The 16,598-nt window shown below is 42.8% G+C and overlaps 2 protein-coding genes across 2 annotated transcripts; both read left to right on the forward strand.

The window, feature by feature from the left end:
- Nucleotides 1-385: 385 nt before the first annotated feature.
- Nucleotides 386-9,341, forward strand: manf (mesencephalic astrocyte-derived neurotrophic factor). The gene is made up of 4 exons (XM_069679105.1): nucleotides 386-566; nucleotides 1,673-1,800; nucleotides 3,935-4,076; nucleotides 6,146-9,341. Exons 1-4 carry the CDS (start codon nucleotides 479-481, stop codon nucleotides 6,328-6,330), a joined length of 543 nt encoding a protein of 180 aa, XP_069535206.1. The 5' UTR covers nucleotides 386-478; the 3' UTR covers nucleotides 6,331-9,341.
- Nucleotides 9,342-10,582: 1,241 nt separating this feature from the next.
- On the forward strand, nucleotides 10,583-15,138 carry rbm15b (RNA binding motif protein 15B). Its single transcript, XM_069678131.1, has one exon. It carries the CDS (start codon nucleotides 10,805-10,807, stop codon nucleotides 13,337-13,339), a length of 2,535 nt encoding a protein of 844 aa, XP_069534232.1. The 5' UTR covers nucleotides 10,583-10,804; the 3' UTR covers nucleotides 13,340-15,138.
- The last annotated feature ends 1,460 nt before the right edge of the window (nucleotides 15,139-16,598 follow it).

The following is a 16,598-nucleotide window of genomic DNA, read 5'->3' on the forward strand; positions in this document are numbered from 1 at the left end:
TCTTTTTTCTTTGTTGCCTGCATTAAAAGTGTATCTCATATGCTATGTGTTCTCGTTCTCTGTTCTTTATAAGGCTAAGGGGGGACTAATATGTTAACTTTTGTTATTTTAATCAAAAGCAGTGAAACAAGTTGCTTAAAACAAAGTTTTAATTTATATTTATTCTGATGCAAATACTTTGAGAGCACGCGGCGGATGTGGCCCAATGAGACAGCGCCAACTGGACGTTGTACCCGGAATGTTCTGCCTTCGTCCAATCAAAAGAAAGTGCGTGGAACAATACAGGAAGAGTCTGACCAATCGACCAATCAGGCGCCGGAATAGTATGACGTGCGCCGGAAAGCCTGTACAATCAGGAACGTTTGCGTGCTCGCTTCTACCGGCGTCTGTACTGAAGCGGCTCATGAGGAGGAATCTCGCACATCGTCTCTGTTAGCAGCAATTAAAGATAAAAAGTCTGAATTATTCGTGTCGAAATATGTTGTGTTTAAGCGGGTTGTCGGTGGCCCTCGCGCTCACTCTGGTGCCCGGTACTTCTGAAGCCCTGAAGGAAGGAGAGTGTGAAGGTAGGTTAGCCTGCTAGCTTAAGCTAACAGTTACAGCATCATCTGAACGGATAACTGCTTCCAGCAACTTTTAACATTTTATAATAAGGCAGAAATCTCCAGTACGGATCGTTCAACTGTATGTAACGTGTAGAATCAGCCTTTAATCATTGGAGGTCGTTTAAAGCGGTCGTGTTTATTTTTATGTGAAGCTAACATCTCATTACAGTGGTCTTTAAAGGAAAAGTCCTTTCCTAAAGATGCAAGTTAACTGCCTGCAAAGAGTCTTTACTATAAAATTCTAGTACTGTGACATACAAGTCAACCCAGCCCACCGTGACTTATGTAGCCCTGGGCGTATTTTTCCTTTTAATATTTGCTTGGGGTCCAGGTGTCCTCACCTAGGAAATGTGAGCTTCAAACCGTGTATTACGTCCATTCGGGTTTTTCATTTGTGGGGGAAATGAAAGAATAAATGAATCATGCTTCCTGCATGAAGTTCGCATTTGAACAATACTTTAAAATTATTCACGTGGTCATTTTATTCCAGAGTTGCGAAGTGTGACTCTGCTATACTTTATTCTTTAATGTTTGTAAATAAGTTTCAAAATGACCGTTTTTGTCAATGGAGTCTGGTGGCTTTGAAGAGAGTGTATTATTCTGGTTTAAAGGTTTGTTTTAAGGTCTCACTCTAGGGATCCTTTCTGTAATGTTGGCAGACACCGATAACAATCTGAGCCTGTCAGTGGAAAAAAGCTAATATGTAGACTAAGACCCAGGTATGAAAATAGCCAAATTGTCCTTTAAGGTTGATAAACCACTGTCTGAAGACTAGAACACTAAGTAAAGAGATTGCTTTTGGTAAAAAAAACAGTATTTATTACTGAATTGTTCAGGTAATTGTTTTCCACTGTCAGAAAGGAGAGCAGGTTACTAGCAAGAGGTTAATTTCCCCTCCTGATTACATAACCTGGTCATTAGACAACAATAAAACACTCCAGCCACTCCTTAAAAAACACTAAACATTTGACTAATTATGTTCATTTTTAAACACATTTTTATCAGGATGATTCTCTTACAGTAGCTGCCTGTAAAATGTTTAATATGTACTCTTCTCCTTGCTCCAGTGTGTGTGTCCTTCCTGGGGAAGTTTTATCAGTCACTAACGGACAACAACGTAAAGTTCAACAGTGCAGACATCGAGACGGCCATCATAAAAACCTGCAAAGATGCTAAAGGCAAAGAAAACCGCTTCGTAAGTAAACCACAGATTGAGATTGTTCAAACAAAAATTAAATTAAATGTTTGGTCTTATGAGCAGATGACTATGTGCAGACATGTTTAAGTTCATTATTATTATATAACAAAAACATTACAAGTCATCAAACTGTTGTTTTTGGAACTCAACAAGATACAGAATAAGTTTTTTTTTTTTTTTTTTTTAAAGATTATTTTTTGGCCTTTTTTTGGCTTTTATTTATAGGACAGTTGAAGATAGACAGGAAATGTTGGGAGTAGAGAGTGGGGGATGACATGCACCAAATGATCGGCAGACCGGGAGTCGAACCTGCGATCAGTGCGACAAGGACTGCAGCCTCTGTACGTGGGGCACCTGCTCTACCAACTGAGCTAAACAGCGCCCCATACAGAATAAGTTTCACATCATCAGTAGATTAAATCAGTGAAGCACAGTGTTGGAAAAGTACATGAAATACACCGTAAACAAAAGCAGGTTGGTTGTTTCATTAACCTGTTGGATTTTATTCCAGTCGATCATCAGTTGATAAGAGGGATGCACCGATCGATCGGACGCCTGTCCAAGTCTGCCGATTAGGGCTCTAATTAGGTGGTCAGCCAATCACCTTTCAGAGTGCCGATCACTCCCGCTGATCGCGTGACATAAACATTATGAGCCACTTTCGCGTATCACACAGAGCAGATGAGTTATTTTTTTCAGCTTTGACAGTGAAGGCAAATCAAACACTCGTGCGTAATCACAAGTGAGTGTTTGCCTCGGACAGAATATGTCTCATGTTCCGAGGCTGAACCTGCGCTCTGCTGGAATCACCAGCGCCACTTCAGCCAAAGTTTAGAAGTCGGGCAACATTTATCCAGTGAAGTGATCAGAAGTTAGCAAGATTCAAGCACTCGTTTTACCAGGAGGAAAATCCCACAGCATGTGTTCCGCCTGCTCCGGTGGTGCAGCGTCACCGCTCTGTGACCCACAGTGATCACAGACACAGATGCGCTCCAGAGACAGCAGTCTGCTTAACACACTATAAAGAATAGATAGATTCACACTCTCAACCGACGGGACAGGGCTGTGAATTACTACATCACACTCAGTTTTCTAATTTATCAAACCGAAGGACGACTTAATATTTTTCCATAGTTGTTAAAAATAAATTCGTCATTGAAGGAAGAACAGTTAGATGAGATCACCCACTGCAGCCATCATACACACGAGCCTGTTGTTTCACTTGTTTCAGTTCTTTGTTTGCACTTGTCTATGATGTGCAGCTCACTGAATTGTTCTAAAACACTAAGATCATTATGTTTTAATTTCTCTCTCTGTGTTATGATTTTTATATTCTTCAGTGATCGGCAGATCTCACGATTACAAAATCGGTATGGGCCTTAAAAATCCTGATCGCCGCATCACTTGTTGATAAGAACCCACGTCTGGTCACATTCACTGAATGTCTGCACCTTTTTTTTTGCTGCATCATTGTACTCAGAGTAACACAGGAGCAAAGGCACAGCAGAGTGCTAACTTTACAGAGCGAGTCTGAAAATGTTCTTTTAGTGTTGATGTTTTCACTGCGAGCAGGAATATCAGAGGTCACCTCCTCAACAAAGCAGACAGAACCGGTGATTAAACCTGTAAAAACCCTGAGTGAAGCAGTTTCACAGCTTCGATCTCTTTCTGCTAACACAATTCTTCATCTGATTAAATGATGTAGTTAAAAATGGCGGTGACGTGACTTGAAGTAAGCTGGAATTTTTTTTTAAATGTCCGACTGGCGACACGTTTGTCAAACTGGGACAAACCTGCGTCGTAAAAGTTAAACATTGGACTCATGAAGGGAAATATTCAAAGCTTCATCTTGAAAAGAAAAATCAGATTTAGCCTGATTTTACGGGGATTTAACTCCCGGGAGAAACTTTGTCCACAATGAACACTGACTGAGTTTGTGAAGTTTACAGTCCGCCATGCTGCTGTTCACTCTTCTTTCACAATGATGCAGAGATTCAGATGCACGGCAGCTCAACGTCTTTCTGACTGATGGTTTCACTATCAGGGTGTCGGTGGTCTTGAAAGCCTCTGAGATACTTCTGTCACCTTTGAGCCGATAAAACAGTGAAACCAGATTTGTTCCTCCCTCCAGTGTTACTACATCGGAGCAACGAGTGACGCAGCCACCAAGATTATCAACGAGGTGTCGAAGCCTCTCAGCTACCACGTCCCCGTGGAGAAAATCTGTGAGAAGCTCAAGAAGAAGGACGGTCAGATCTGTGAGCTGAAATACGGTAAGATTCAAAACAAACTTTCAAGACGTGTAAATGATTAACTGTAAAAATGGGGCGAATGTGGGCTGGACCATTTTTATTTATATTTGGAGACGGTTAGCGAGCTGCTTTTTAAAGGATCTGACCCTTTAGTGAAAAGATGGATCATGTTTTGAGGGGAGTTTTTTTATTTTATATGAAAAAAACACAAAAATAGTGTGATGTAGATTTAGCATGGTACAGAGTTGGCCCCTTTCACAGGGCGAGAAGCCGTCATTGAGGATGAGGTGAGTAAACGAAGAGAGGGAGGGAGCCATTACAGCTAAAAAACACCAAACCAGAAAATTGATTTAAATTTAAAACAACTTCTTTTTAATCCTGCGAGATTAATCCAGCTTTAAGGGCTGCACGATTATGGCCAAAATGATGATTACAATTATTTATTTATCACATTTAAATAACCAGAGCAACACTTTCAGTTTCACTTTGTGCTGCATTCAGGCTCATGTACACATTTAGCATCAAAATAAGACTTAAAATCAGGTTCTTTATCTGAATTTGGTGCATCATGGGTAATTTCATTGTGTCTTTGGGAGTTGGGTGTGTCAGTACCCGATCCGTTCTGCACATGCACGTACTTATTCCTGCCCGATTTGTACGGCAGCGAGTTTTTTTTTTTTTTTTTTACTTTATTAACAACACAATATTAGACAAATACACTACAACACAAATAATAGCCAATGTAAAAGCACAGAAAGGTTGCACGACTGCTCGTGAATAAAATGAAGTGGTGATCATTACAGACATTTGTGATGGATTTTACTGTCCTTGGGCCCTGTCACCGAGCCCTGTCACTCATAGATCATATAAGTAAGCTGTCATCTGATATAAATGCACAGCTCTGGAGTGTATTTACGTCTGAAAACACACCATGAAATGATGCTTTTTAGGCAAACAAGAAACTTGCTTGACAACCAAGCAACATTTCATGTCGTGTTTTCAGCGTATGGTATGTGGTGCACATTTAATGAAAGCAATCAAGACTCATTTCGCTAGATTTACTATTTATTAACATACAAAACTACAATACTTACTCTCTAATCAATTTGACCGCCAACACGCCAACACAACTCTCTCGAGTCGAGCGACACATGCATGGAACAAATAGGGCAGTGTCGTAAAACAGGTTGAATTCTGCGCCTGCGCAGAACACATCAGGCAGCCGGGACGGATCTGGTGCTGACAGGGTGGATAGGGTGTCTCTGTACAGCGTCTCTGTTCTGGATGTCTGACTTGACACTGGAGGAAGGGCAGCAGCTCATTCTTCCTCTCGGCCTTCACACACTCATCACGCTGCACTTTGTGCTGCTTCTTCAGCTGCTGCAACAAGTTAGTCGTGTTGCTTTGCGGCGCAGACGCAGGTTTCATGACCTCTCTGCTGATTATTGTTTCTTCTTCACATCTCTTAAACCTGAAACACCTCCAAACAAGCGCTGACGAGCCGTTTCAGGGGACCAGCTCTTCGTCTTCTGTTCTAGACATTTGACTTTAGTTTCTCCGACCGTCTCTGTTGTTTACTCTTCCACTCAGGGAGGTGCTCATCACATGACATGCCAGCTCCCCCAAAAGTGAAGCCAGAATCTCTCCATCGCCCCCAGGGGGAGGGGCTGTTAGTTTAGGGAGTTTTCTACGGGCGGAGCATGTGGGAAGCCTAAATCGTGATTGGGATTAATAATCGATTAATTGTGCAGCCCAACGTCCACATACAGAGAACGGATACCTTATCCATAGGAGCTAAAATACGGAATAAGATCTAAAATTGCAAATTATAATGAAGTAGACTGTTTTAATATGACAAACTTGATAACACAATAAAAGGATCAGACGCCATATTCAAGTTGATTTTCTTCTTGTTCAGCAGTTGTTGATCAATTGCTCTCCAACGCATTCAGGGAGGATTTAAATTACTATGAAAACCTGCTCCAAAGAAAACGCTTCACAGTGCTGTTAAAGGTCACCTGCGGAGTTTTAACCTTAAGGATTCCAGCAGCAGAGTCGTGATCTGTGTCTTTCTTGTGTTTCTGGTGTAGACAAACAGCTGGACCTGACCACAGTGGACCTGAAGAAGCTCAAAGTGAAGGACCTGAAGAAGATTCTGGAGGAGTGGGGCGAGTCCTGCAAAGGCTGCGCCGAGAAGTCCGACTTTATCCGCAAAATCACAGAGCTCATGCCCAAGTACGCTCCTGCAGCCGCCAGGGCACGGACAGATCTATAAACACTTTACAGAAACAACCATACAACTTTGGACTTGGACCAGACTGCTGCCGAGGGAAGGAGGAGGAAAAGGAGGACCAAGAGAGGAGAAGGGTGTTTTGTTTTTTTAAGGTGCACACTCACCTGACAATCCTACACTGATCCAGAAGAAGAGATGTTAGAGGAATGAACACAGTCATAGGATTTAAGGCGGAGGAGGATTTCATTTCACAGTATGTCGGTTAATTAAGTGACTTTTGGTTAAATTCAGACCCTCGGTAAAAGTCTCTGTACAGCCTGCGGTTCACAAACTCACGTCCGACACGTCTCCCGTTCACGCTGCCTGATGAGATCTTAATGAAGAGATGCTTTTCAGAAAGTCGTCATGTTTTTAAAGGTGTCCTTTTTCCTGTGGTGTTCCTCCCAACTTTACCTGAATCTCCGTGACGACCTGTCGAGGAGGATGATTTAACCAGAGCCCCCCCAAGTCTGAGCATAGAGTCTGTGCCTTTAAACAACACTGACAAGCCAAGTCATCCTGCTCTTACAGGCTGCTGAAAGGTCCCTTTTATTATATGTGGTTTAAAGTTTATCTGACGTTAAAGGTGAATTCTGATATATTTCAAACCTGGGCCGTTTTTTTGGGTCTAAATGACTGATAGGTGCAAAATGCTCGAGTAGATTGCTTTATTTTGCAGCTGGAAAACAGCCTGCGACAGGCTGCTGTCCAATAAGAGTACATTTACTAGTGTCTGACAACGTTACAGAAAGGATCCCTACAGAGATGGACCTTTCTGTTAAAGAGGAAGATGATTTTTTTTAACCACAAACGGATGTTACATCGCTCTCTGCAAACACACCAAACCCCAAACACAAAAACCGTAATTTTACCTTACAGGGCTTTGGGGTTTCTGGTCTTCTGCTGCCTTGATCGATTACTTTATTTGTTTGTTTTTTAGTGTGTTAGTCCAATATTATGTTAGATATGAATTAACCATTTAAAACACCAAAGTGGCTCAGCAGCACAAGCTAACTAATCGAGGCAGGGTTAGATATACAACTCCTGTGTTCTGTGAGGTAAAATTGCTGTGTTTATCAATGGAGTCTGGTGTCTTTGAAGAGGGCGATGTAACGTCTGTTGTTCTGTATTGTTGTCAGACACAGAGTAACAATCTGAGCCTGTCAGTGGAAAACAAGTTTTAGTGGACGCACTTTGATCGGTTGCATTTGTCTCCGCTGCTGGCTGAAGAAATCTACTGTTGTAAGTCGAATGTTTTTGTACCTATTAAACATTTAGACCCAAAAATACTTTTAAAAAAAGGGCCCGGGTTGAAAATGAATTGTCAGTAGGGAGAGGAGCGACGGTTAGAGCGACCAGTTACTGTTTCAGATGAACATGTCGGGATGTGTGTTAAGATCCTTTGAGGCCTGAGTTACTGTAAAACAGAAGCCCATGTCCCCCCTCGAGTAGAGACTTTTACACTTCCCCTTTTTACCGCCAGTTTAGTCTTTTTTTGTTTTTTCAGTTTGCAGTTTACAAAGTCACTCATATTCCATCCCGGAGTCACACTTAAACACATTGTATAGTAATTAAAATATTAAATTAACTACCTGTTTTCTCCTCGTTCATGACTCTTTACAGGACCATGTGGCTCGGTCAGGGATCCATCACAAGCAAACTAATGTTTATGTAAATATTTCTCAATACTAAAAACGACCAAACACATCCAACAATTCGCTTCTTGTCCCAGAAATGAGAAGCGCCTGGAATTAAAGTGTTGATGTAAATGTGTTATGAGGAATATTTTTAATGTGAGCAGACAGATAATGAAGTGAAGAGGGAAAGAGAGAACAGTACGCTCTGCGGTTTTCTGGTCTCAGTGACTCTAAATGGGAGCATCAGTGACTAAATGAACATCATGCAAAACTAGAAACTAGAGATTAAGATCAAAACATGTTTGATGAGGGAATAAATCAAGAGAGAAGGAGGACCATTTTCTCATAGACTTCGATACGATCAGACTTTTCTGCTACTAAATAGTCCGCAGGTATGGTAGGGATGCATGGTGTTTGATTTATTATTTTATTTTTTTCGCCAAATTTCCAACAAAACAAGTGTCCACTGTAGTAGAGTTGATATAATTATGCCTGCTCTTATTTTGAAGGGCAGATGCGGACGTAAAGACCAATGCTTTTGAAACATACACCAGGCAAAATAAGAACATGCTTCAACTAAGGGCACATGTTAAAATGTGCATATTATTGTTATTTAACATGTTTAAAGGTGCAGACCGCCCCTTCCTGTGTTGGACTGTGTATTGAAAGGAATTAGACCATCTTAATAGTCAACGTTCATTTGTGGCCCTATTTGATTTTAAAGGCAGTCGGCTCATACCATTGACCTGACCTTGTGAATCCAGGTGATTTGAGGAATCATTGGAGATATTAACCAAACCAACAGAACTTTTATAGTTATAATCTGTACAAAAACGTGATTCTGCACATGAATAAATACTCAGAGGCCATAGAGTATGAGTGACTTCTGTTCTCTGACACATGACGATACACGAAAAATGTTCAGCTAAGATATTTCTTGAGGATTTTTTAAAGATTTACCTTCTTTTATTTCTTGTAAGAGCTTTTTGTTTTCCTTTTTTGTTTGGTTTGACTGATTAACTCATGAAATCAGCCTCAGATCTCCTGCTGTTCCACCTGCAGGCAGCGCTGAGAGCATAATAACACATTGTGGAGCTGGAGGGTCGGGTTCACATCATAAACAATGTTTATGGAGGGAAATAACTGTACATTTTCTTCCACATTGGGCAGAACTTTAGTGTGTTGCAGAAGGGATAGATATTTAATTGTTTGATGTACTTTAAAACTAAACTTGATAAACGGTTTGTGACGCTCGAGAAGAGTCGGGGAATGGAAATTTAAAATATGCTGTTGTTACACGTTGACCTCTCATGTAAGGCCCAGGCATTTGTTACAACTGTACTATTCTACTTTTTCATTAAAATTTAAAAATCTGAAGTGTTTTTTTATGTAAATCAAATATTCTATAAAAACTGTTTACAAATTGGTATAAACTTTTTTCAAAGGAATCTCAGGCATTTAAATAACTTAATGTTTGTGTTCATATTTCTTTAATATTTTTATTTTCATTCAGATTAAAGGTTTCAGATTTTTTTTACATTAAATCTGGATAAAAGTTATGGAGGACAAAAGCTGCCAAAGCATGCATAGATTAATAGAAAGATTAATTTGTTTTTGTTAGCCACAAAATTTCCAAAAAATAGATAATTTGTAGTCATTCTATAATTGATCATATTTGATAGAAATGTATCTTTCTGTTCAAATTTCATTCTATATTTTTTTTTTTTACTAATTAATACATTTCCACAATTTAATTTCCTCTTTTATTTATTGACTTATTTTTTATTTTTTAAATTCAGTTATCTTTTATTCATTTTCTTTAATCGATGGCTTGGGGAGCAAGGCATGTATAGTCAATCAACTATGATACACCTTAAATAAAAGCCCCCTTAATAATATAAAGAATTATGGAAGAGGATAAGGGTCATTAAAAAAAATGAGATTCTGAGATTAAATCAAGTCAAGTCAATCAAATCATCAAAATTCTGACTTTAATCTCAGAATTCTGAGAAAAAATGTCAGCCTAAAATTTTTTTCAGTGGCCCTAAGCCTCAAACTAAAATTCAGTGGCTCTAATCCTCTTCCATAAAGAATAAATACAAAGAGAAATGTTTAAATAACCATCAATATACATACATTAAGAGAATACAACAAGGATAGATGAATGAAACATGGTGCCAGTTAAAAGGCAGTACCTTTAAGTAAATGTAGTAAAAACTGTCTCAGCACAAATATGCTTCTAAAGATGAATTACTTCATTTAATTCATGTTCATAAACATAAACATCAACAGCAATGCAAAGCCCTGTTTTCTTTCTTTGCCATTACTAATATGAAAAATTAAATAAATTAAAATGGTAAAACTCAAATTTTCTTTCAATTCTTTGGTTTCACATAAAATATAAAACACGTGCAATTAATGACAACATTTGAAATAGAAATCCTAAATCCATCAACAAAACTTTTACGGTGTATATGAGAATAAAGTTTATGTGTAATTTGTGTTTGTTTGTCCCTAAATGTATCCAAAATCCAGCGTGATACGTCATGACGTTCCCCAAAGATGCGTCAAGGCAAGCCCCGCCCTCCAACGGGAAAGCGCACATTCCTATTGTCCAAGATGGCGGCGTAGGTGCAGGTCCTTTGATGCTGATATGTTTTTAAACGAGTTTATGCTTTTATTTCGACATATATGCAATTGTTCAGCGCTCGGAGCGATAGCGTCTCTTTGCCGAACCCGCCGCCTGCCTCGCTGTTTTGGCTAACACTCCTGGAAGTCGCACCTCTGGCCGAATTCCCGCTGCAGGCACCGAAAAGTTTGAGCTCCATCATCCTTTGAAGATGAAGAGGCAGGCCGGGAGAGAGACTAGTCCGCCCAGGGCCATCGCCAAGCGGATACGGGAGAGGGAACGGGAGAGTGCGCGGAGAGAGGAGCTTCCCCCGCCACCGCTGGCTCTGCTGCTGGCGGAGAGCCGCGGATATCACCGTCGGAGCCGCAGCAGGGAGCGAGAGAAGCCGCGGCTCAGGGAGGAGCGGGCGGCCGCCTTGGAGCTCCACCACCGACATGAGCTCAGCCTCCTCGGTCGACCCCCGCTACGTACCACGGCGGTGGAGCTTCCCGCTGCCCGGCCCGGCACTCTGGAATACAAAACGCTGCTCATCAGCAACCTGGGCTCGCAGGTGTCGGACGAGGACGTGGAGGACGCGCTGTTCCATGAGTTCAAAAAGTTCGGGGACGTCAGTGTGAAGCTGTCGCACACCCCGGAGCTGGGCCGGATCGCCTATGTGAATTTTAGACACCCGGAGGACGCCAAGGAGGCCCGGCACGCCAAATCCTCCAGGTTAGTTTTGGGGGATCGACAGCTTAAAATTGAACCCATGTACGTGAGGAGGCGGAGTGTCACGCCGCCGGACGCTGGGTATCTTCCTCTGCACGCCCCGTACCCCTACAGACAGCGCTCCCTGTCCCCGCCCGGACCCGGGGCGAGCAGCATCAGAGACCTGAGAGCCAGACATTACGCCTTGGAGACCCTGGGTCTCAGCAGGGAGAGGGAGAGGCTGCTGGATTATTATGGCATGCTGGATGAGAGGGGTCGGCCCTATGGCTTCCCTCCGATGCCGGTGGTGGAGGATTTAAAGCCAGAGGACGATCAGAGGGCGACTAGCAACCTTTTTATTGGAAACTTGGACGGTAATGTGACAGAGGCAGAACTCAGGAGGGGCTTTGACAAGTACGGCATTATAGAGGATGTAGTGATTAAACGGCCGGCTCGTGGACAGGGGGGAGCCTACGCTTTTGTGAAGTTTCAGAACCTTGACATGGCCCACCGGGCCAAAGTGGCCATGCAGGGGCGGCTCATCGGGGGTAACCCGATTAAGATCGGCTACGGTAAAGCTAACCCCACCACACGGCTCTGGGTGGGGGGTCTCGGGCCTGGAAACTCCCTCGCTGCCCTCGCTCGAGAGTTTGATCGTTTTGGAAGCATCAGGAACATCGACTACGTGAAGGGGGACAGTTTCGCTTACATTCAGTATGAGAGTCTGGACGCTGCTCAGGCTGCCTGCACGCAGATGAGGGGCTTCCCTCTAGGGGGGCCTGAGAGGCGCCTGAGGGTGGACTTTGCTAAAGTTGAGGAGAGCCCCTCCCGGGCTTTTCCTCCTGGCTACCAGCCGCCTGTTGCAGCCCCCTCCCACTATGACCTCCTCGGGGAAACCTACAGCCGCCATCGCAGCCTGGAGCGGGAGCTGAGGGGAGTCAGAGACCGCTCCTCACCACCCCCCCACAGCGCCCTGTCCCAGAGGGAGAGAGAGAGGGCCCTGCTGGAGAGAGACTACCCCACCAGCCCCACCCGCAGCCTGGAGAGGAGAGCGGGGGGAGTGGAGGCGTTTGGGAGGAGTGGGAGAGGAGCAAGGAGCCGCAGCAAGAGCAGGGAGCGGTGGCTAAAAGAGAGGGAGGAGAGGAGGAACAGGAGGAGGAGCAGGAGCAGAAGTCTGTCCACTGACAGGCAGACGGAGGAGAGGGAGAGAGACAGGGAGAAGGAGAGGGGGAGATCCAGGGTTCGAGGTCCAGGAGGCGCTCTTTCTCCTGATGCGAGCCCAGACCGAGCACGTGTTCGAGCTCCTGACTCCACCACAGAGCCGAGAGACCACTCCCCTGAGAGTGGAGCAGGGGGGCGTCATCCTGCCACCAACGAAGAAGACCTCCCATCAGGCCGTCACCACAGCAAGCGGTCCTCCAGCGAGCATCTCAACAATCACCACCATCGAAACAGCGAGGTCATTGCCGCCAGCTCTCCTGCCGTCATCACAGACACACACACCTCGTCCTCCCCCAGCACGCTGTCGGAGTTCGCCCAGGCATCACTCTCCAAAACGTGGCACGGCTTCTTCGCTCTGAAGAACAGCAGCTTCCCCACAGACCTGTACATGCTGGAGGGGGGCTCGTCGTTCTTCAACACGGTGATGAAGGACAGTCTGAAGCTGCAGAGCCAGAACCAGCCCAGCCAGCTGAAGATCGTCCAGAGGCTCCGCATGGACCAGACCCGCCTGGACGAGGTGCTGCGTCGCATTAAACTCGGGCGGCCTGACGGGTTTGCCATCCTGCTGGCTCTGCAGGGCCCCATCGACCGCCAGGCCCCCTCCCCTGAGCCGGGACTGCAGGTGCGCTTGCTTCGCCACCTGGTGACCTACCTGCGGAACAAGGAAGCAGCTGGAGTCGTGAGCCTGCCCGCCGCTAAGGAGGGGGGTTCTGGGGCGATACTGTACGCCTTCCCCCCCGGGGTGTTCTCACAACAGTACCTGCAGGCTGCCAAGAGGACTGTGGGTAATATAGACGAGGAGCACATGGTTATTGTGATCGTCAATGACACTAATTGATTAATATACTGAAGACATGAATAGACACTTGCAGGCATGCACACACAAACATACGCACACACAGTGAGAGGAACTCGCTCTGTGACTACAAAAACTTCCACGTTGTTTTTAGAAAGATGCATTTTATTGTTTTATTGAGTATATTATGAATGAAACACAGCAAAGAACACTAGCTCTCTCTTTTACTCTCTTCCTCATTTAAGACTTCATGCCCGACTCTGTGACGTTCTCTCCGTTTAAAGGCAGATATGAATGAGTGTGCATTATGAACTTCTGTGAAATTAAAGGGTAATTACAATCATTTTAAGTTTTTACACATATTTGGGGCCAAATGACTAACGGGTACAAGTTTTGGAATTGCTCCAGTAGATTGTTTGAGCCGGCCAGTGATGTGGGCTCTTGCGGCTGCATCGTAGTCCTTAGAGGAAAACTGATGGATCAATGTGAGTCCACTAAAAGTTCTTGTTTCCACTGACAGGCTCAGATTGTTATTCTGACAACATTACAGAAAGGATCCCTACAGACATAGGTGTTTTTTTTAAGAGGAAGATGAGTTTTTTTTTAACCACAAACAGCTGTAATAATCGCTCTTTTTAGAGACACCAGACTCCATTGACAAAAACAGTGATTTTACCTTGCAGCATGTGGGAGTTGCTGCTCTTCTGCTGCCTCTATCTGATAGTATTTTTGTCTTATTGTGTGTTACGAAAATATTGTGTTGCATCAATGGTAACCATTTTAATCACTGAAGTCTCAAACCAACTAACTGATGGAAGCAGCGGTAGAGCAGCAGCTCCTGTGCTCTGAGAGGCTAAATTACTGTTTTTGTCAATGGAGTCTGGTGTGTTTGCAGAGAGCGATGTAACGTCTGTGTGTGGTTAAAAAACAATCATCTTCCTCTGTAACAAAAAGGTCTATCTCTGCAGGGATCCTTTTTGTGATGTTGTCACACACTTAGAATAACAGTCAGTGGAAACAACAAGAACTTTTAGTGGACGACCTTTGACCCATCGAGGATTATGTTGCAGCCTTTTTCACTGCTGCAGCAGCAATTCTAAACTTTCTGTACCTGATATTCATTTAGATCCTCAAAATATGTAAAAATAGAGTTAATTGCTCTTGAAGTGCTAAACCAGTTTTTATAACACGTAAAGGAGACGGGATGTAAATGTAAAGGCTGCACATGCAGGCAGAACTGTTGCTTTTATACTCTAAACTGTAACATTCAACACTAAACATGAGGGGTTGGTTTATATGCTTGTTTACTTTATTGGCCTATTCGATTGCCTTTTTATCAGATGTTGTGTATATCCATTATACTGGGACTGGGAGGTTTTATACAAAGTGATTGTACTGTAAGCTGGACGGGAACATGACACCAGCTGAGTCTGGCTCAGTCTGTCTCCTCTACCGGCCTCCTCTACTCGCAGGCTGAGACTGTCGTGACGTGTTTTTGTTTTTGCTAAAAGCACCAGCCAGTAGAGACAAAAGTGAATTTCCTGACCCGTCCCTGTGACTGTATATTTCACATAGATAGTGTTTATGAATCGAACCATTCCAGTCTCTTCTCTGGTGATGAAAGGTGTGGCTGTGTTCGCTCTCTTGTTGCATGCTGGAAAAGAAAAGAAGAATTATATTTTGTCATGTATGCTTCCCTTTCTGTAACCTGCTGAGATGTTTGCTGGAGGTACATGTTCAGCTGTCAAACTGGTGCTGGTGGTCTGATCGTATTACTGGTTCAGATTTTATATTGTATCATGACTTTTACTCAATTTTAATACATCAATCCATCCATCTTTTATCCATCCGTGCTCCTCTTTCTTTGCATCTGCCTTTAATTTAGCTCCAATAATGTCTCCATCCTCTCAGTCCTGCTTCTGTCTCTTTATGGAACCATTTGCAGCTCTTGTTAGTGGAATAAAACAATGTTTATGAGGAATCAGAGGATTTATGCAGGTTTTAACTAACTGTAACAACCTGGAGATGCCTTCAAAGCCTTGAGTGTTTGGTCATTTCAAAGTCGCCTCAAGAACTCTTGAAACAGCTCCAGAGGTTTGTCTTCATCTCTTTATTTAAACACTCTGACTTCAGTGTCCAGTGAATGTTTGTGCTAAGACAACAGTTTACACACAAGTAAACCACTCTGTCCCACCCAGATCATGATGAATGAAATATTAGAGGCAGCAAGCAGACACAAACCTCAGATGGTCAACTTCTTTCAAAACTTCAGGACTTTAATATTTGACAACATCCTCACGTTACAAATATTGATATATGCAGTTATTATTGATAACCTGTGAAAGCCCTGACATCATTTAATCACAGGGATAAGTACAGTTTAGTGTTCACTCGTCAAAGTGTAGCCCACGAATCCAGACATTTTATTTGTTACAGAGCAGGACATGCCATGCTGCCATCGTCCGCACTGATGAGGTACGTAAAGCCTGTTTCTGTGTTTGTTTGGTGCTTTTGCAGCTCTGGGGTAACGAGTTATGATCATCTGACGTTACGGTGCTGCAGCGTTGTTACATCGAGATAAACAAGTTGAGATCTCAAGAACACAGCCGGAAATACCTCACAGGAAAACAGTAAAATAATATATGGATGCATGTCTACTTATGGCTTCCGTATTTTGGATATATGTAAAACAATTTTGTGGTGTTAAAAATATTTTTTCACATGTTGAAATGACATTTAAACGTCTCTTAACTCATGAACAGATATCTTTATTAAAGATAATTACAGATATCAATTATTCTTTCCTTTATAGCCAGAAATTATAACTTTATTTATACAGCACCTTTAAAAAATAAAAGCGTACAAAGTGTTTTGACAAACAAGAAATCAGGAACAAAGAGCAGCAAAAGAATCCAAACAACGTGGACAATACAGCGAGACAATACGGTCAACATGAGGCTACAGCAAGAGATGTAAAAACTTCAAAACAGGGCAGAGAGGAAACGGAGTGTGGAGGGTAAAAGCAATAAAAGTAAAGAACTGAAAAAGAAAGAAATTAAAGCAATAAAAAGAAATGAAGGGAAATTATTAAATAAAGGCTTTAGGAAGAATTATAAAGAGAATATAAAAAGTTAAAAGACAATAAAGAGAGGACGGTAAAGAGACATCACTTAGAAGCAAGTGATTTAAAAGATGTCATGAAAATGATGGCAGATATCTACGATTCAGTTTGTGTTGGAAAAAGATTGTGACTTTAGTCTGATAGAAATTTATTTTGAAATTTCTGTTATAAAAATTACAT

The sequence above is a fragment of the Semicossyphus pulcher genome, unplaced genomic scaffold (assembly GCF_022749685.1).
Source record: "Semicossyphus pulcher isolate SPU_LCO1_2020_fin unplaced genomic scaffold, fSemPul1.0.p SCAF_3, whole genome shotgun sequence".
In the NCBI taxonomy this organism is placed as follows: Eukaryota; Metazoa; Chordata; class Actinopteri; order Labriformes; family Labridae; genus Semicossyphus; species Semicossyphus pulcher.

What these genes read in the sequence shown, in the direction of transcription:
- manf (XM_069679105.1), top strand. Translation starts at nt 479, where the DNA reads ATGTTGTGTTTAAGCGGGTTGTCGGTGGCCCTCGCGCTCACTCTGGTG. An exon ending in GAAGGAAGGAGAGTGTGAAG is followed by an intron (nt 567 to 1,672) that starts GTAGGTTAGCCT and finishes TCCTTGCTCCAG; the next exon opens with TGTGTGTGTCCTTCCTGGGG. An exon ending in GATCTGTGAGCTGAAATACG is followed by an intron (nt 4,077 to 6,145) that starts GTAAGATTCAAA and finishes TTTCTGGTGTAG; the next exon opens with ACAAACAGCTGGACCTGACC.
- rbm15b (XM_069678131.1), top strand. Translation starts at nt 10,805, where the DNA reads ATGAAGAGGCAGGCCGGGAGAGAGACTAGTCCGCCCAGGGCCATCGCC.